Source organism: Hippoglossus stenolepis, chromosome 10 (assembly GCF_022539355.2).
Source record: "Hippoglossus stenolepis isolate QCI-W04-F060 chromosome 10, HSTE1.2, whole genome shotgun sequence".
NCBI lineage: Eukaryota > Metazoa > Chordata > Actinopteri > Pleuronectiformes > Pleuronectidae > Hippoglossus > Hippoglossus stenolepis.
The window spans coordinates 4,763,724-4,784,532 of NC_061492.1; the positions used below are offsets into that span (position 1 = coordinate 4,763,724).

A 20,809-nucleotide genomic window follows, 5' to 3' on the forward strand; every position below is an offset into this window, starting at 1 on the left:
TAGAATATTTGTTTAATTCTAATTCATTATCTAACGTGAAAGAGTTGTTACTATTTTCAGTCACACTCAGAATCAACACCAGCAGCTTGATGCATCTCGCAGCCACGTTCTGCTCTTTGTTTATTTGAACCATTTGCAGAGATGCTGAGAGCTGGAAGAAATGAGTCAGTGCTAAACAAAGTGAAACAGACCAGAGAGCAGCAGCTATTTGGCAGATCAGCCCAGTGGAAAACAGGCTGGACTTAAACTGAACAGGTGATAAACAGGATTCCCACTCCGCTCCTTTTCTGTTTGATGAGTACGTAACTCACACTCGACCCTTTAGTGACCAGAAATCACTTTTTATGTCCTTAGCTACTGATGAGATTTCTGGCTTCACTATTTCTCTGGCTGGGAGTTTCTGAACTTCCTCGGTTTTCAAAGTACTTAAATAGATGAACTAAAAACAATCATTATTTTTGCCAGAGAAACATAAACAAACATGAAAATCGTGTGCATATAGGGTCATGGCTTAGAGGAATTAAAATGTATGCTGTTCTTTAAGAACAATTAAAAATCAATCTTTCTCTGGTGGTTTTTTTGTGCGATATCATTTTACTTTATGTTATGAATGTTTGCTACTTTATGGAATGTAAACACAACATTGACATGTACTTTTAAGGTGATGTAGTGAACTAACCCTTCCTATTCTTTCTTTTAGTTCCGTTTTTGGTCTGTTTCGACTCCTGAGAAAAATGTCTGGTCCTTTAGCTCCTAAACATTATGTTCACCCGCTAGTTTTTAACTTTGCACAGCAGGTAGCATGACCTGAATTAGAGTTTTTCACTGAACACACATTCCGTCAACAGCCAAAATCAACACAGATAAAAGCGCCGCAAAGGAACCAAAAAGTTGTCGTCTGTAAAAACCAAAACAAGCTGCAGAGTTACTTCTTATTACAAATCCACATATTATCCAGGTCATTCTCAATTTTTACTTCTTCAGATCTTACCTTTTTCCCGGTTTTCTTAAAAGTGTTTTAAATACTACCAGACTTTCTGTCGTTTTTACCCTTCTTGTGTAAAACTTCTTCAGATACTGCGGTTTAATCGTACCTTATCCCCAGCCAGGACTTTGAAGGAGGCCATCACTTGGTCGGCAGTGTCTGTGTCCGCCGTCTCGCGGGACATGAAGTCGATGAAGGCCTGGAAGGTGACGAGGCCCATCCTGTTGGGGTCCACTATGCTCATGATGCGGGAGAACTCGTTTTCACCCTGGAGGCAAGAGAAAGGAAGCTCAGTTGCCATGGTGATGGGTTCCGTGGCAACACAGCGAATGACTGACATCGTACATAAGGTGGTATAACTTATTTTGATCCTTACATAGTATACAAGTGATTGTGACTAGATTATTCTAAGGTTCTGTTGAGTGAAAATCTTTAATTCCTATGACCAAAACAAAGCTATACAGCACAAACAGTTATTTTCAAATTGAAATACAGTTAAAGTTACATCTACAGTATTTATTACCATCTCCAGCTGGTTTCAATAATCACACACAATCACATTTTCATGCTTGAAGGGTGCTCATGGCTTTACCAGGTTGTAACCCATGGAGATAAGGCAGGTTTTGTAGTCTTCAGCCTCCATGATTCCTGTTCTCTTCTACAAGGTCAGCGATGGACAAAGGAGACCAGGAGGAGGAGAGAGAGATAGAAGAGGAGAAGCAGGGATAGGAGAGGAAGTCATTGGAAGAATAAAGGAGGAACAAAGAGTCGAGGGAGGAAACGCCGCAGCAATCCGCCAAAAGGGGACGTTGCAAGATGAAGGTAAGAAGTAAAGGTGAGGAGAGAGGGAGGATTGGGGGAGGAAAAGAATACAAAGGGGGGAAAAGGTGCAAAAGAAAAAAAAAAAGAAACCAGTTAAACCTCTCACCGCGGGGGTGTGGCTACGTTTAAGTACCTGTGCATCGTTGGCGATATCGAAGCCCAGGCTGATCAGGCAGGCCTTGAACTCCTCCGCGCCCAGAGTGCCCGAGCGGTCCTGGGGTGTGTGGGGCCAGTGCCAGGCGAGGCGTCGGGGGGGCCACAGGCCATGCAGCAACACATACAGCGGTGTCAGTGATGGTGAAGGGGTGGGTGGGGTAAGACGAGGAGGCAGGTGAGGTGGTGGTGGTGGTGGGGGAGGTGGGGGAGAGTGGAGGAGTGCACCATGCACGGGGACGGAGGGGTGGGGGGGTGGGGGGGGGGGTGAAGGGAGAGGGTCATGCACCAGAGATAGAGAACAGAGAACACAGTGCATATTCATTAGGATCTGGCAGGTGAACACACGGTGGCAGCAGTGCTGCCGTGCTGGGCGAGGGCATTCAGAGGCGTTAATGTGCAGTGTGGCAGGCAGACTACTGGGCCCTGGGGTGGGGTTATTCATCCAGGACACATGTACTTCACAACACAGAGTACAAATACCTTCATAAAACACTTTTATATACACATTCATATCTTAATACTCAGAGGCTGTAGATCATTCTGTGCTTCCCCCCGATAAAGGCCTTAATGGCTGAAACGCGATTTTGCTTTATATGATTCAGTCGCCACGATGAGATATTAAAGGCTTTTTAACTTACCACCTCCCTCAGTGCCTCACATTGCTCACCGCACACGGGTCGCACTCCTAGCTTATTGTTCCATACATTAATATAACGTACATGTGTAAACACTGGCCTGGGATGCAGCTAATGATTATTACTTCCAGTATTTAGCTTTGCTAAGGAGGTTACAGGTTTCATCCCTTTGATCGGCAAGATTACGCAAAAAATACTCGACGGCTTTGCATGAAACTTTGAGGTTTGTGGAGGATGTGGAACGGACGAGGGAAGAACGCCTTGAATTTTGCTGCAGATCCAGGAATTATTTTTCAACATTGCGAGATAAGGCTCAGATTAAGGTGTCTTAAGATCTCTGGTGTTTTGCATTTTAATGTCGTAGAAAACTAGGAAACGACAGAAATCCAGTTTGAGAAGCTGGAATCAGTTTTGCTTAAAATAGTTTAAGTTTAAAATTCTCTACATGTCACTTTTGACCCTTTTCCACATGATCATCAACAGTTGTTGAGATTTCTGTCACTGGATCAATCGATTAATCACTGAACTGCGTCAGGAAGCTTTGACGTGTGGAGGCTTGATCCTAATGAAATATAAGAATAAAGAGTTTCCTTCAGGCTCAGACTGTCGGACTCAGGTATTTATTAACAATAGGGCAGCTCTGGAAGAATGTATGAGGTAATGGTCGCGTCCAGGGGAGAGCTGGGGTGAGGAGGGGGAGGAGGAGGAGGAGGGTGAGGAGGGTGAGCTAAATAAAAACTCATCCATAATTGGTGCTGCTCCTGTCACGGTGAGCCCCAGTGTAAACACAGAGTTCTGGGGTCGGAACAGAGCGAAGACGGGAGGTTTTGTAGAAACAGGCTTCGGTGGGAAGAAACTGTGTTTAAACCAGATTCTCTGTTTTCAGTTTACTTGCTGCAGATTTAACTTTCATTTAGACGCTGATTCTGGCTTCCTTTCATATTCTTCTTGCTCGTGTCACTGTACTTTAATTCCCTTTTCAACCAAGCACTAAGGTCACTCCACAGCCGGATGCTTTTCACACACAAACTGTTGTTCACTCTACACACTCGGGGTCGTCTGGTTAAAGGATCGATAAAGACCAGCAACACCTCGGGAAGAGAAATCCTCACCTCAACTGCTTCTTGTTGCTGATGCAGTCTAAATGTATAAAAGACAAACTCGTGACTCCACACGTCAGAAACGGATGAAAACATATTTAGAATTATTGTTCGACATTTTGGGAAATAAGCTGATTTCTTGCTGAGAATTAAATAAAGACACTAATCTCACGTCTGCACGAAAAACAGTTAAGTTTTTGACATAACTCAGCGAGAGAGTGAATTCACTTATTCCCCACGTGTCAAGCCCTGGGTTTAACAACATGAAACCTTCTTGCTCCTGCTTCAGTTTCGTTATGCGTCTGTTTGCCAAAAACCAAACTGCAAATGAGGAGCGCACAACCCACGACACGTCTCCTCGCCCCTGTCTGCACGGGGACTCAGTTCGACTACTGACCCTGTCGAAGTGGTTGAAGGACGCCCGGAACTCGTTCAGCTGCTCCTGGGTGATGCCCTTGGCGTCTCGCGTCAAGATCTGGTTCTCGATCTCGTTGATGGTGCGGGCGATGGTGGTGAGTAGCTGCTCCCAGCCCACGCGGATGTGCTGCAGAGGAGAGAGACGGAGACACGGAGGCAGAGGAAGTTTAATCAGGGTCAGGGAAGAGGTGTGAAGTAAAAGAGTCTCAGGTCAATCACTTTAACTGGGATTAAGCTGTGAGTCAAACACTGGCTGTGGATGATTAGTTGTTTGTTTTATCCCGTGTGGAAGGAAAAAGACTGATGAACTTTACAGCCGAGAAAAGAACCAACGTGTCTGACGGGAACTGGAAAATGTGGCTCTGTCAGCAAAGTGGTCATTGAGTCAGTGGATTGTACGAAAAACACATACACACAAATAAAAACTATTCCTGACAGACGGTTTATAGAGTCGCACGTGGCTGATGAGTAGTATCAAGGTATTTCTGTTCACTGAGACTGGAGGTAAGTTGCCGTGTAAGAGAAAAACTTGAATTAAACTCTTTCCTGTAGTCATCACACTGCCACACCTGGTTCTTCACTCTGTGGTGAACCTCGACCGTCTGAAACCAGTGGGGCTCTACACTGGGAAGAGATTGGATAAAGTGGCGCTCTCACCTCCATGGTGTAGTTGGTGTGCTTGTTGTCGAAGATGAGCGCCTCCTGGATGAGCTGGTGGTCTCCCTCCAGCTGGTCGATCTTTGGCTTGTAGTTGACGATGCTCTTCTCGTACTGACGGAGGTTTGTCAGCTGGTCCTCCAGGGTGCCGTGCATCTCGATGGAGATGCGGCCGATTTCCTGCAGTGGCGCGCACACACACACACACACACACACACATAACCTATTATATCATCCTACTAATAACTAGTAACTACAGTATGAATATGAACTGCCTTGTTTTGCTGGACATTCAAGTGACCACACGACAATAAAATAAAATTATTGATTTTTATCATAAACTATTAGCCGACCAAACTTATCAGGCCTCGTTCTGAACGTGGTCATTTGACTTGTTGGCTCCGGTTACACACTGACCTCCATCTTTGTCTGGATCCAGGGCCCGATGACATTGGCCTGGTTTGCAAACTGTCTGCGCAGACGCTCGTTGTTCTGCTGTCGGGCGTGTTCCTCGATCAGGGCCTGGTCGCGCTGCGGCACCAGCTGCCTGACCTACAGGGGGCAGGAGAGAGACGGAGAGATCAAATGTGGTAAAGACACCTTAATGTGATTCTGATGAAAAGGAAAGAATGAAACATGTGATAAACAAATAAAACAAACAGAAATCCCCCACGAAGGACTGTGCAGACACAAACAACCAGATTAGATCTCCCTTCACTGATCTCATTACCTTGTCCCATTTGGCGTTAATCTCCTGGGGGTTGATGGTGGTGTAGGGGTTGGTTCCGGCCATATTCACATGATAGGTCTGCACAATCTTGGCGATCTCATTGTGGATGCCCAGGATGGCCTGGCGCTCCTTGTCCGCCTCCGGCAGCGTGGCCTTGAACTGCTCGTGGGCTGTGCTCAATCCCTGAGACACGGAATTAAAGATATAAAACACAACTCAAAACAACGAGCGATCACTTTCATTCATGCAACTCTGTCAGGAAAATACTGAAATGTAAAAACGAGAAGTTGCAGGAGGTTGCACCATGTTTATTTCTGGGCTTGGTGTATTTGCTTATCTTCCTTCCCACAGTAAAACCACAAACATGTCGTTTTTTAACAGTTGTACATAACACAATGTGTCAGAGCAGTCAGAGCCAGGCTAGCTGTTTATACCCGTTTCCAGGGTTTGTGCTAAGCTAAGCTAAGATAACCTGCATTTTACTCCAACGTCATATTTATAACACATCAATTTTCTCAGATGTTTCTTCAAGTGTTAAAGTTTCTTATAAGTTTAGTTTTATTTAGTTATTTGGTGAAAATGGGGTGAGACATCGTGACTGACACTGAGGCGTGATTGGTTGAGAGCGTGTATCAGCAGGGAGTCGATATTGTGGCTCCACACATAATCTCTTTGGTGCCAGATGGCAGCGTTTCGTATCCGGGATATTTGAGCTATTTTCTGGGTAATTAAGTGACACGCAGACATGTTATCTTGAGTCTGTTATCTAACCCATCAGTGAGTGTTTTTCCCAAAATGTCAAACTATTGCTTTAAATTCTCTGCGACATATCTATTCTGGGCTGAATAAAAAGTCTCTGCTGCGAGTTCTCCTCTCGGCGCTCACCTGAATTTCTTCGATGGTGTGGACGATAAAGGTGTCCTGCAGGTCCTCCATGGCGCCCTCCATCCAGTTGTTGAATGGAGCCGCTCTTTTGGCAAACTCAAGGTACAGTTGGTCGATGGTTTCAAGCAGCTTCTCAGTTCTCTGTTAAAATAACACAAATTCAAAGGTTTTTTTTATTTTATTGATCTTCAGAGTGTAGAGGAGGGAAAGTCAAGGATACGGGAGCCGGGGCAAACACTGCAAATGGATTTAGGGGGTTATACTTTTTACAGATAAAAATCTGCAGATGTTAAAAGATCCTCGGAGCCGGGAGGAGAAGCAGGAAGATCAAAAAGTCTCTTCAGAGGAGAAAACTTTCATCTAAACGTGTTGATATTCCTGCTCCGAACATTATCAAGAAGGGAATTTAAAAAGAGAGATGTGAAATTAGAAATCTAACTCTGCAGTAACTCGTCTCACCTGCAAAGCCTCGCTGCGTTTCTGGGACAGAGCTCCCAGTGCGTCCCACTGGTCGCAGATCCGCTGGCAGCGAGCGTTTACACTGGGGGAGTCGTAGTAGTCCAGCTCACTGGAGCACAAACAGACGAGAACACAGGAGATTTATCATCATCATCATCATCATCATCATCATCATCATCATCATCATCATCATGTGTAAAATAACCACAATTCTGACTTGGACTAAATCTGGTGAATTCATTTGCTTGTTTTTAAACCATCATCTTCCTCTGATGCACTTTGATGTCTCTGTGATTCTGCTGCCACTTTGTTCCTTATCTTGAGTGTTTGTTATTCTGTGGTGTGAAGGTTGTTTCTTACGGGCCCCTGCAGGGATTCTTTGAGGGTTATATTTCTTTTCTTCTTTATTTTTGGTTACTTACACCTTCTTTTTATATTTAATATGAAAATATGTATAATAATAAAGTTTGAGATCATTATAGTGAGACACCAGATGATTAATACAACCATGGAAGAAAGAGTTACAGAATTAACTCATCATCCCTCATTCCGTCCTATTCTATCCTTTCCTTCCATCTTTTCTACTCAGCCTCTGTTGTGTCGCCTCTTACTTTAACTCCTGTGCGATGGCTGCGATCTGCTCCACGCGATCCTGATGTGCAGCCAGGTCGCTCTCAAAGGCCTCGTGTTTCTTCAGCAGGGCCTTGATCTCCGACAGAGAGGCCGTCTCGTAGTCACGCTTCTGCAGCATCTCCTCCTTACCTGCAGGGGGAGACAGAAAATTGAACAGGGGGAAGTTACAGTAAGTATTTTATTGATTCCAAACTAAATTCGGTCAACAGTGACACTTGTCTGGATATTGAACTGTACAAGATCTTTACATCAGAGGCACTAAGTGGTTCTCGGCTCCATTTTAAATTCTCCGTACCGTCAGTCCAAGCCTCATGGATCGCTGCTTTTTGGCGGAACTTCTCTGCCAGGTGGTCGAGCCTTTCCAGCCGGCGAATCTCGTTTAGGAGCCACTCTTCATATCCCTTCTCCGCTCCCTCCAGATTCCCCCACGCATTGTTAATGTCCTGGATGAGGCAGAGGAGAACACTCAAGGATTCACTCACGAGAGACACAGAAACAAACATACAGGTGGAATCAGGTGTAAATTGGGAGATGTCTACAAGTAGTGGGCATTTATTTGGTTTGCACAACTTTTACTGAAGTCAAACTAAAGTTAAACCTGCTTTGACAGATATGTTTGGGCACTTGTGGACATCGGAAACACGAATGAAACACAAAACTCTTATTATCACCCCGATTTCTTGTAAAACTGTAAAGTTGTGGCCTGCTGAGATATGAAACCTCGTTCCCATTATACTGAGTGTTTTGATCCATTGTAAATACAAAAATTTGAGTTATGTTGTAGAAACTCCAACGAAAAAATACACTTTGTTGATATTTTAAGAAGAAACAGAAATATGAACATGCAATTGTGTGACTCTATAAATACACAACTATATACAATTTCAATCCTTGGTTTACAGGTTTAAAAGTATTTTGGCTGCATCCTATGTACTTATACTGAAGGTCATGATGATGTGTTATATTCAGGCTGTTAAAGTAACCAAGTGAGACTCAGGTTTAAAATGTCCCCTGACATCATGTAATTCAAGTCAGTTGAAGTTACTCACAAAAACTTGTCTTGGCCTGAGGGGAGTTTGAATTACAAAACTTTCCTAAACTTTTTCTTGGAGAACTCTGAATGTTTCTGCGCGGGTGTGAACTTGGTAACCTACCGAGACCATCTTTCCCTCCGAGGGCATGAAGGCGGGCCTGTTGCTGAGCCTCAGCTTGGTCTGCAGGGTGTTGAAGTTGATCTCCAGCTGGCACTTCTCCTGCACTTTGGGCGGCTTGTGGAGGCGGCGGTAATCTCTGAAGTCCTCCAGCTTCTGCTGCATGGCCTGCATGGTGTTCTCCGGCAAGCGGTTCTCCAGCCAGGGAATAGTACGACGGATCCACTCCAGCAGCTGGTGTGCGTGAGAGTGTGTGTGTGTGTGTGTGTGTGTGTGTGTGTGTGTGTGTGTGTGTGTGTGTGTGTGTGTGTGTGTGTGTGTGTGTGTGTGTGTGTTAAAGGTGGAGAATAAGAGGAAGAAAATGGAGGAAAAACAAGTTCAAGGACAAGAAGCCGGTCAGGGTGGCAAAGGAGAATCGTGCAAATAGAAGAGAAATGCAGAATCATGATTGATGGAGAGGAAAGAGAGGAAGTAAATGAGATGTAGTGGATGTGATTCATGTGTGGAAAAAAATAACAGGGTAAGAAACTTGGTTAGCTGGGTTGTTTTGATCATTTCTTCAAATGTAACTGAGAGAACATTTCATGTCTGAAATATCTTAAATGGTTCATAACTGTGCTTTTGGATGTTTTATCCCATCACTAGAAAAAATGGAGACAAATAAAATGCTCACTATGATGGAACAAACACTACTTCTTCCACTAATGATCATTTTCACTATCAATTAATCTGCAGATCTCCATTCATAGATTAATCGTTTGGTCAGAAAATACTTAAAAACACAATTTCTCATGGTCACAACTTCCTTAAAACCTGAGTTAATTTCTTCATATCCTTTTTTGGCTCGACCAACAGTTTAAAACTGAAAGTCACAATAACATGAGACAAAGAGAAGCAGTTCTCAAAACAAATTATTTCAGTTTCAATACTGATAACAACAGTTTCAAGTCTCTACGACTCAAGTTTCTTAATGTAACGACATTAACTGGAACCAAAGTCAGCCTTTATCAATCTAAATATGTATTTGATAGAAAAAGAGTTGAAGAAAAGTATTTTAAACAAGTTAAAACTAGTTCATAATCTTTGAAACATGTACTTCTTTGGTGCATCTTTATGCTTAAGCCTCACAGCCACAGTGTTAATCTCGCTGGAGCATGTTCGTGGCCTCTAACCCTGCACCTGCACGGAGCACAGACACCCCCGGGCTGAGGGAGGTGGGGGGGGAGTGACTCAACAAGGGGGGAGACAGCGGGGTCAGTGGTGGTGCAGGACAATCACAGGAGAATGGGGGGGGTGTGTGCTCACATCACTGGCCAGCTTCTCATAGTCCTCCATCAGCTGCTCATTCTCTTGGTTGACGGCCAGCACCTTGCAGATCCTGTTGGCCGCCGTCTCCGCCTGGATGACGAGGACGATGGGAGAAAGAGGGTGAGACGCAGGAATGTCACTGAGCTCTGGTGCTATTCAGTGTTTGTGTCCTGTACCTGGGGTGTGCTGCATGGAATTAAAGCAATGCCTTTGATTTATTTTGACTTGCACATCTGCCTACGCTACAGGACATTTCCCAAACAAGTTGTTTTTTGGGGGATGAAGCAATAATGCTGCAAGCAAGTAAAAACAGGGCGTCCTGCTGTTTCCTGGAATCTGTGTGTTACTGGCTGAGCTGGTGTGTTCGCACCCTGAATGTCACCAAAATGTCCAAAGACTAATAATCTCTTTCCTGCAGGAAGGACTCCAGAGAGTCATCACAGTGAACCTGCTGTCAGGAGTAGGGGCACCTTTCTCTCTGCACCGCTGTCTTTTTATAGAACAGCAGCGTACAGTGTGTTATTTCAGCCTCTGAGCCGACACACAGGGACTGGAGGAGGAAAGAAAAGAGGCTCCTGAGAGAATAGGAAAATAAAACCAGCCCAGAGGGGGAGTGGGGGGGGAGGGGAGAGAAAAGAGAGAGGCTCATCCATGACACAACACTTCCTCAACACGGCCTGTCATTCTTCATCACTACGCTGGAAATGCATGAGCGAAGCAGAGTTTCCATGACAACATGCAGTCAGTGAACCGGCCGGGTTCAGGACGAGTGACTGTGGTCAGGAAACTCAGTGAAAACAAGAGCAAAGGTTTTCATAGTAGAAACAGAGGCAGAGATTCAAGCAACATGCATAAAGTCTGGATCATTTAGAAATGTGACATGATGAAGCAGAAATTATTAGAGTATTGAGGTCAAAGAGCCTCAGATAATATCAAATCGATAACCTGTACTATATCAATAATTACCTCAATATATATATATGACACATGAGGTTGTGATTGTCTGCTCAAAAAGAAGAGTATAAAAACAAAACCTTCACTCAGGAGCAAAGGTCTGTCATTAAATTTAAAAATAAATAATAATGTGACATTTATGGTGATAATTATCGATATCAGCTGTTTTTATCTGTTTCTTATTTGTAATTTAGATTCATATCATCCAGCCCTACTTTCCACTAGAGGGGGAACACAATATTTTGTTGGCTCTGAAAGTGGTTTCAACGGGAACCGATTGACCGCACTTCGTTGAACGCTGTGATTATTTTGCTTATAATTTCATCACGTTATAAATTTAGCTTTATTTTTTTATTTTCTCATTAATAAATCATCTCAGTGACGTATTCTGGATCTCAGTGAATCTCTGTTTAGCCTCTCAGCAACTGTTTTAGTTTATTCACTGAAGTCACCACAACATACTGTATATTAACTTTTTCTTCTGAGAGTTGTTACACTATTGGTGGAGCCAAGAGTCAATTAGCATAAAGACTAAGATCAAAATTGTAATTACTACACACGTGGTATTTAAACTATTTAACGTTTAAACTCAAAAGAAACAACAATGTGGCTTTTATAGTGATAATTATTGATATGGACAGATTTGGCCTCATCACCCGGCTCTACACTGAATCAGCCCAAACTGCACCACTATCATTTCCCTTATGAAAAAAAAGCTGGACAGGGAAACACATGGACTCAAAATGGAGCGTAACCTCGCAGCCGTGTCCTTTTAGAGAGAACAGAGCCACAGTGAGGTCGACTTGGATCTTCCCTCCCACAGCTCAGAGTCCGGAGTCCCACACAGACGACAGCTTCCAGCCTCCTTTGTGAAAAGATCACGGGGGGAAACTTGGCTCGGCTGGAGACGTGCTGCGGGGGGGCTCCACCGGGAGCAGCAGGCCGGCTGCCTTAAAAGGAGAGCCAGGATGTGCAGGTCGTGCTTCTGTGAGCAAATGTTTGCACACTCGGCCCGTTTACTGAAAAGCCCCGACAGCCAGGAGCTCTCCTCTGAATGACTCTGTCCTGACATCAGAGGCAGCCGACACAGGGATTGGTTATCAGAGCAAAATCTATCTTTAGAGTTTCTCTGTGAGGCAAGTTTGGACATAATATTATAAATATGTTTAAATCAGAGATCAGCGTGTTTACTTCTCTAGAAGATTTACTTTACACAATTAAAAACAGTTTATCGCCTTTTCCAAATTCCTATATCTCGTTTATTTAATTGTCATAAATTATTATTAATAAACACAAGCGGCACATTTCCTCGATTTATTTGTTACTGAACAGGAAAAAGTGGAAACTTACATTATCAGCTATATATCAAGGTAATGTTTCGGTCATCGGTCCTATGAATATTTTGAGGGGCCATAAGAAAAAGGATTATTTAAAATAAAGATTTTCCCTGTTCATGTTTTATTGAAGCACTTGAACTTGCAATATTTAAAATGTTTTTGCTTATTTAATGCAGCAGAAAAAAAACGTAAACTCTAAACTGATATTTGATCGACTCTAAAGTTGATTTTGAAGTTGCTGCGAACAATTTCTGATACAGAGCAACTTTATCATTCATTTGTGTTTCTGCTGAAAACTTGACTGGTGAGACGATAAAAGCTGCATTGAACTGAAGGGCTGTTAATTCTCATTGTGAACTTGTGACCTTTTTCATGTCACATGATGAATTCTAACAGAAAACTACTGATTAACTCCACTTTAACTTCTCCATATATTTTCTTGACCCCCCTGCGTAACTGTAAATGTTTAAGTTTTGTCCTAAAAACACTAAATAACTTCCATTATATTTTTATTAGTTTAATTAGTTGTCCCTCTATTAAGTCAAATGTGAAGAGATTTAGTCTTAAAGACCATAATTAGCTTTAGAGCACCCTACGTGTGGAATGTTAAATGTTACTCTGGATTATCATTATTCAGGTTATGTTCCACTTGAAATTCATTAAATTCCTGAAATGAGTCCGATGTTCAGTTTTTGGTGTTAAAAAACACCAATTACTGTTAAATGAGAAAATTTAATTCCAAACAAAAACTTTAAACCTTTAGTAAAATTCACATTTAAGGTTTTGTACGGCCTGAAGTTGTCATTGTTGGTTTTGCAGGGTCAGATTGTGTTATCACACTCGAGCAGTGAAAAACAAACGTTGGCAAATTCAGGCCGAAGCTGATCTGTGATTCGCTGCCAGCCGCTCACTCTGGCGAGTTTCCGCTCATTGTTTGGTTCTGTTGTTGTTGTTGTTGTTGTTGTTGTTTGTTTGTTGTTTCCATGTCTCACCTTCTGCTTGCCTGAGAACGCGTGGTAGTAACACGACACATAAGTCATGACGGCCTTCTCATCTGGCCTCAAGGTGCTAATGATATCTGCCCAGGGAACAGAGGAAGGGGGGGAGAGGACAGAGGAGAGAGAAAAAATGCACAAGAGTAAAAGAGTGCAGAGACACAGGGGGCCAGCAGGGGGCGTAATCACAAGAGGAGGCAAAGTGGGGGGGCACAAGTCGTCTCCGGTCCACCTGCAGTTTGTCTCGTTTCAAGGGAAATCTTGGTTTTCTTTTAAATAATTTGGAATAAGTGACAAGATCTAAGTTGGAGGTGGGAGGATGAAGTGGAAAGTATTTTGTACATTTAAGTCTAAATTCCCACATTGAAGCCAAGTGCTTCTGGTAATTTGTCCCAAAAATCTTAAAATATCAGCGACATCATTCCTTTCTTTGAGTTTCTGAACTTTTAAACCGTTTCCTTGCTGCAGTCTCTCTTGCTGAGTGTCCTCCTGCACTTCTCTGACCTGTGATGCAACCTCGAGTCCAGCTGGAGTTTGGCTGGGGCAGACCCCGCCCATCCACACTCTGCAGCTATAAACACAGACATTTGTGCTCCGACACAGCTGTGTTGAGACGCTCTCTGCTGCAGGGAGCCGCTCCACTGAACCTGGCTCTTATGTAACTCCTGCTTCTTCGAGATGCTCTGCTGTTCCCCGGCTGTCTGAGAGGAGGCCGCCTCCTGCCTCCTGATGGGCTTCAAGGTCGCTGTCAGACTGACAATCACCCGTTATCCACCAGAGAGAGTCGGAGGCAGCACTTCTCTCCTGCAGAGCAACAAGGAAACGGCCTCCTGCTGAAGCCAGGCGGCACAGATCCTTTTTAAAAGAACCACCGGTTTGATTCCCGACTGTGAAGTGCCGCTTTTAATTTCATCCTCCACCCTCCATTACACCTGTCACTCTCAGGGCCGAACAGAACAACATCTCCACCGCCAAGCTCGACTTCAGGCCAGCGTGTCGCTCTTCATCAGCAACTATGGTTTTCATCACAGCCAATCATCATCACTTATCAGATAAACGCCACCGCACCTCCCACTCCCCTCAGGGAACAAAACCCTGATCAGAAGTGAGTCCGAGGGCCTGAGGCTACAACCAGGTGGACCGGAGACACACTTGTGCTCATCGCCTCTAAGACAGCTGTCGTCCCATCATGCAATTGGTGGCGTGAACCATGCGGAAAGTGAAGGAGAGTGACCCCTGCAGGGGGCGTGGTGCACTGCAGAGAGAAAAGGAGCCCTGTGAGGAGAAACACAAGGAGGAGGGGAGTGAGGAGGAGGAAGAGGAAGGAGGAGGAGGAGGAGGAAGGAGACGCTGCATCCAGGATACCTTCTGGGCGCCTGAGAAGGCGTGGTAGAAGCTAGAGACGTAGGTCATGATCGCCTTCTCGTCCGGACGGGCAGTGCCCACAATGTCTGCGGGGGAAGAGAGGAGGTCAGGGAGGGGGTGGAGGATGGAGGGGGGGGGGAATCGTAGGTTGTTAAACAGAGAACAGATAAATGAAGAAACAGGAAGTGGAGCCGCGGCTCAGCTCTTCACATCAACAATAACCAGAGTGTTGTGTCGTGGTCCAGATGTGTTTAACGGGTCATAAGCTGTGACGCCTCTGGACGACCCCTGAAGGTTTCAACTTATTTTCATTAAGAGAACTGAATATGTACGACAGGACAGAAATTGAATGTTTGTGTTCCTGTGTGTGCACAGCTGCGTGTGTGGGTCACAACATCGTCTCCCAGATCACTGAAAAAGACAAGTTGTGTCTGTGTTTTTAAAGATATGATTCCCACGATTGGGACGAAACGTCGGGTCGTACGAAGCCAAAGCAAACTTCAGTCTCACGTGATCAATAAACAGGGGAGAAAGAAAAACATGGTGGGAGAGAGAGAGTCGGTCTTTCTCTCGGCTCATGTTTGTTCTCTCCAGATTCCTCTGGAAGCAACGGATCCGTCGCCACTGATGTGTGATTCAGCAGTAAACGTGAGAAGTGATGTACTACGTGTAGGAATGTGAGGAATGTGAAGAAGAAGAGAACGTGGAGCTCTTGTCCTTTTTACACCTGGACAGTTACTGCAGGAGAGCAGACGTGGCCATTTGCACTTTCAGGCTGTTGGAACAAAACGTCTGAGACAGTGTATTTTATGTCTTTGAACACGATAACGTCTCCTCGTCCTCACGTCACTGTGTAACAACCCCCCCCCCACCGCCTGTTCACCTTCTGCGTCCAACATCTTGGGGATGTCCAGGTACTTCTCTGCCACGTCGAACGCTGTGTTCAGGTTGGTCATGGGGTCGTCCTGTGAGGAGCAGACAGACAATCAGATCCTCTCTACGTCCCTGAACTGACCTGCTTCTACGGTGCTGCCATTTTACAGAACGACACAGAAACAAAATAAACCTCTTTATCAAACACCATAAGTGATTATTTATCAACGTATATATCTTGTTTCTACTATTTATGTTTTTTGTTAAATTACTGCAACATTATCGCAAAATACCTTCTATTATTCCTTATATACTTTTCAACTTATAAAACAATTAGTGAATAAAACTATTTTAATCATCCATTTATCATTTAAGTAATTTCTCTGACAAAAATAAAAAACTCCAGTTTCAGCCTCGGACGTGAGGATTAGATGATTTCATTTGTTGTGCATGATAGTAAACATTTGCAGATATGTTATAAATTTAAAAAAGTGATAAAGTAATAAAGAAATGTATTGACATTGATTCAAATATATCATTGAAACAGGCATCAACTCTGTTATAGATCTGTCGAGATACTTTCTTTCAACGATAGAGGAAAGGAAAGTAAAATGAATATCAACACAATATCAATCATTCATTTTTTATAATATTTATAATCAATATCTGGATATGACAACAGCCCTAATGGCGCCTCCCGTCAGTATCTGTGTCAGTATCTGTGATCCTGAGTCTCAGTTGCTTCTCTATGTCCAGTTTGTCTCTGTCGAGCTCGTGTCGGACGACGTTCGCTCACCTTGCGCAGTTTTCCGTAGTCGATGAGCTCTGGACGGTGTCGGTGAATGAGTGCACAGAATCCCAAACCATCTTTCCAGCTGAAACAGACAGAGCGAGACGGAGACACGGCTGTGATCAGGTGAAGGGAAACATAATGAGATGAGGAGAAGACAAAGAATTTAGCTTTAATGTTGGATCGTCTCTAATTAGTTTCATGGGGACGGGGACGACGGGTTATCTGGTGTAAAACACGGTCAGATGTCGAGTTCTAAAGTTTGAGGAATAACACGACCCTTAGTCATAAAGACAGGGAGAGAGATAAGGTACAAAATATGAGTCGGATATCAAAGAGCAGTGGGGGGGGGCAGTGGGTTGGTGAGGGGGAGGTTTCAGTTTCCAAAAAGCTTGAAACCTGGGAACAGGGACCCGTCGAATTATTTCCAAGGACCACGATATAATTGGTAATTGCAGTTGGTTTGCGTTTGTGGGCCTGAGTCTGGATGGCGTTCAGAGAGGAGGACGTTACACTGAACAGACACGACCCCTCAATGCTGCTTTTCTTTCATTCTCCTCAGTAATTTTCTTGGCAGGACGTCTCACTGGGACTTGGTAACGTACGTACGTGGTCCAGCTCGTACAGGATGCACTCATTCAAGTTTATTTATAAACTGTATTTGAGTATATTTTTAATTTGGAAATGTTAAACACACTTGGCTGTTAAAGATGCTTTCAGACGTCCGGACATGTTCCTGAAAGTTTCCAGACTCACTGTTTGTGAGAACACAATTGTAAAATGTCCAGAAAATGTCCGAACGAGCGAGTGGACGTGTCGATGACTTTTCTAGATCACAACAGACAGGAAGCTATAAGAAAACAAATATCTCATGAAAAACAGGAGCCGACAAACTGAACGCACCTTTGACTTATTTCAGTTAATATGAGAATGAAACAGTTGCAACAGACATGAACCAACAATAGTGTTAATACGGAGTCGTGCTTCTGTCCACTTTACCAGTTTCATTGCGTAGGCGGGAATTATGACCTATACTGCAGCCAGCCACTAGGCGGCGATCAAGACGATTTGGCTTCACTTTGGCACACGTCGTCCATCTTTAACTCCTGGTGGACATATCTGACTCTGCAGCTGCTGAATGCTCCACTGTTGTCCCCAGCAGGTCCCTAACTCTGTCTGTTTGCTGTTTGCTGCCGAGCAGGAAGCGAACGGCAGGTTTATGAAGCGTTTTCCTGCTGAAAACAGCTGCCGACGGCAAACAAAAACCAAACTGTGAAAGTGACCCCGAGCTTAAAAACATATATTCTGTTAATACAACAAGTAGGAGTGAAGATAAAAATGTACAAGCTAAGCACTTGTACAGTAAATGCAGCCAAATTTAAACTGCAGCGTACAAACTTTATCTGTAAATCAATGATTATGTGTTTAATTATCTGGAAGACATATTTTTTGTTTATCCTCCCGTGCTCCATCGATTAGCGTCCTCGGTGCTGAGAGCAGACTGTCGGTGGGACGGTGCAGAGCAATCTCAATTTGGAAGAGTGGCGGAAGATTTACGGGCAGCAAATGGGTTATTCAAATGTATTACCTGCCATAAAAAAGTGTTTTTAATGTACAAGAGGGGCTTTTATACGGAGACTTTTAATTCCTGAAGCAACAGCACTTGAGTGCTTTAGAGAAAAGAAACCACCTCAGCCCTCTCTCCTCCGGATCCTCTCATCTTGGGACGGAGATGCACCTTTATCATCTCTCACAGAGCGACCACATCAAACAGCTCGGCTCTGACAGCCCCCCCCATCATCAGACCTCTCCCTTTACCATCCACTGGAGTGACCTCACCTCCACCTCTCCACCCTCGCCTCAGCTTTCATCCACATCTGAGGATCCCTGTGGTCTTCTTTCAATAATTCAGCGCAGGCGTCCTGCAGCGTGGGTTCAGCGCCCACCGAACGCACTCATGGCAGAAACATCCAGACAGGATGCGACAGTAACCGCTTTGTAAATTTGATTAACTGCCTGTGTGCAACAAATCTACTGATAGAAATCTGAATGCGCTGTTGGGTCACTGCCTCGTCCCCCCCCCACCCCGGTTTATGAGAACATGTCTGCTGCTGCTTCAGCTCTGCTCAACATCACCACTGTCTGAGGCCTCCACTGTTGTCAGGAACCGTTTCTGACATCTTGTATTTACGTAATCCTGGTGGTAGATTTCTCATAAAATCTAAAAGGAATCCAGACAAACCACATTTTAATGTAATAACAGTGTCTGTGAGATGATAGTTGCAGGATTGAGGGATGTTGTGTCTGAAGCTTAAATTTAAAGTTACAGTCAGTGAAAAAGTTTCTGCTGCTGGCGGATATTTTATAATGAAAACATTAAGGAGATATCCAGAGTTATAATTGTTTTGTATAATTTACAAAAACATTATAAATCACATTTTTCAACAAATGTATTTTTTTATTTAACCTGTTAAAAGTCTTATTATTATTTTTAAAGTATTGGTCAATTATATATTTACAACTAAAAAAACGTTATAACCCTTTTGTGTAAGGTAATTTGTCAGAAAGTGGTAATGGTTTTTATTTTATTTTGAAAAATTGAAGGTCTTTCTCATCCTTCCATCACATGAACTGAAAACGCAGGTTTTACATCTAAGACCTGATCTGATACCACTTTAAAAGTCTGGAAAAATAAATGACCGTTAAGAGAGAGTTATTTATATCAACGCTCCCCAAGTCAGCAAACTCTAAGCAAAAAAATAGTGGGATAAAAAAAACAGCTTGTTTACAGGGCTTGTAAATAAAAACACTTTTGTTTACGAGCCCTGTAAAGTGGTTCAGGTATCATCAGGAGGTGTAAAATAAAGAGGAGTCAAACACGAACGTGCAGCTAAGTGAGTTTTAAGAGAGGTGACGTCGCTCCTGTTTAAATTCTCTCCCGGCAGGACGCAGAGATCTGAGCCGCTGACGGTTTCTACGTCTGCTGCCTCAATCTCAAATAACTGTAACTGCGTCTCTGCATGTGAATAAAATAACCTGATCTGAAGCCTTACCTGATGTGAAAGTTTTGGATGTTGACATTCTTGTAGGGTGCAGTCTTCCTCTGGCACCACAACAGGAGGCCTTCTTTGGCAGATGTCTCTGCAGTTGGGAAGAAGGGATCATTGTGAAGTTGGAGAAACTCTCGGGCTTTTTTACTTTGACCGACTCTCCACTAATCCCAGTTTAGCGGCGGATTAAGCGGAGGTGCAGTGAATGGGAAGCATGTGTGATTGCTCGGGATGTTTGGTGCTCTCCGGTTTCCAGCGGAGGCCGAGGGGTGTCTGGTGTTGTGTGTCGTCACCAAACAGCGAAAGTGAAACACACTGAGAAGAGACTGTGTTTTAATCTGAAGCTGAACCAATCGGGCCTGATCACTTCTGACGTTTGAAATTGGATTACACTTTAAGTGCATTATATACGTTCACCAAGGAGACGACCATATCATCAACATTTCCATGTCCAAAGGAAAAGAGTCGTCTGTGAAACATTCACATTCAAATGATCCTGAGTCTGTATCTGGTGTTGTGCGTGACAAAGATCTCGAGACACTGAGTCAATGAAAAGTGTTTTCAATTGCAAATGAAGACAGTGAGCAAGAGTCCTTTTGAATAAAGAGAATTAACTTGTGGAAGTGTTCTCACGCACACACACACGTACACACACACACACACACACACACACACACGTACACACACACAGACATGCTACCTTCCACAGAAATGTCTTGGATGGCAAAGCGGAGGATTATGGTCCAGATCATTCCCAGGGTCATCTTAGCGTTTCCATCTACGATCTCTGGAAAAGAAAAAGCAAAACGACAACAATTTAGAATTGACGCACTTTCAATTCACATTTGACGACATGAAGGTACTGATTTGATTATTTCTATGGATACTGGGAAGTCACATGACATCACATCTATCTATCTATCTATCTATCTATCTATCTATCTATCTATCTATCTATCTATCTATCTATCTATCTATCTATCTATCTATCTATCTATCTATCTATCTATCTATCTATCTATCTATCTATCTATCTATCTATCTATCTATCTATCCATCTATCTATCTATCTATCTATCTATCTAGCTTTTTAGTCTTTAATCTCAGAAACCTCATTCATCACATGAAGACCCGATGATCTGTTGATTCCTTTGAGCCGGTGAGTATTAAACCTTTATGACTGCGATGTGTGATGATTCAGTCCTTTGAGCCTGAACCTGCTAAGCTGTCGATCAGCTGCGTGTCTGTATCTGAAGCCTGTGGACGAACCGCCTGCGTCCAGTCCTCTCTGTGTTGTCGATAATGAAAATCCCCTCCAACAGGTCGCCCTGTTTGCCCGCCTTCAATTATCGTTCGTTTCTCCCTCTAATCCAATAAGGCCCAGGGCACGGCAGCTCCGCGGCCGCTTGACTGTGAGGGACCGGCCTGGACGGCGAGATGTCAGTCAGACGTCTGTAGGTGTAACGCGGTGTGAGCGACGGCTCAGATTGAATTAGGAGGCAGCAAA

At 43.7% G+C, this 20,809-nt stretch overlaps 1 protein-coding gene across 5 annotated transcripts in view; it reads right to left on the bottom strand.

Moving 5' to 3' along the window:
• The window catches only part of actn1 (actinin, alpha 1), a 51,218-nt gene that overhangs the window by 705 nt on the left and 29,704 nt on the right, over positions 1–20,809 (bottom strand). Inside the window, exons 4-21 of one of the 5 annotated variants that reach the window (XM_035167442.2) lie at positions 20,003–20,089; positions 19,306–19,393; positions 16,259–16,337; positions 15,473–15,554; positions 13,222–13,307; positions 9,936–10,028; positions 8,634–8,864; positions 7,775–7,922; positions 7,458–7,608; positions 6,847–6,955; positions 6,388–6,528; positions 5,503–5,685; positions 5,190–5,324; positions 4,773–4,952; positions 4,096–4,242; positions 1,941–2,021; positions 1,578–1,643; positions 1,095–1,253 (exon numbers count right to left, since the gene is read on the bottom strand). In XM_035167442.2, coding sequence (XP_035023333.1) covers positions 1,095–1,253; positions 1,578–1,643; positions 1,941–2,021; positions 4,096–4,242; positions 4,773–4,952; positions 5,190–5,324; positions 5,503–5,685; positions 6,388–6,528; positions 6,847–6,955; positions 7,458–7,608; positions 7,775–7,922; positions 8,634–8,864; positions 9,936–10,028; positions 13,222–13,307; positions 15,473–15,554; positions 16,259–16,337; positions 19,306–19,393; positions 20,003–20,089 — 2,246 coding nt within the window. Of the gene's footprint in view, positions 1–1,094; positions 1,254–1,577; positions 1,644–1,940; positions 2,022–4,095; positions 4,243–4,772; positions 4,953–5,189; positions 5,325–5,502; positions 5,686–6,387; positions 6,529–6,846; positions 6,956–7,457; positions 7,609–7,774; positions 7,923–8,633; positions 8,865–9,935; positions 10,029–13,221; positions 13,308–14,589; positions 14,676–15,472; positions 15,555–16,258; positions 16,338–19,305; positions 19,394–20,002; positions 20,090–20,809 lie in introns of all 5 variants that reach the window. The other 4 variants (XM_035167441.2, XM_035167446.2, XM_035167444.2 and 1 more) reach the window with 4 other exon arrangements.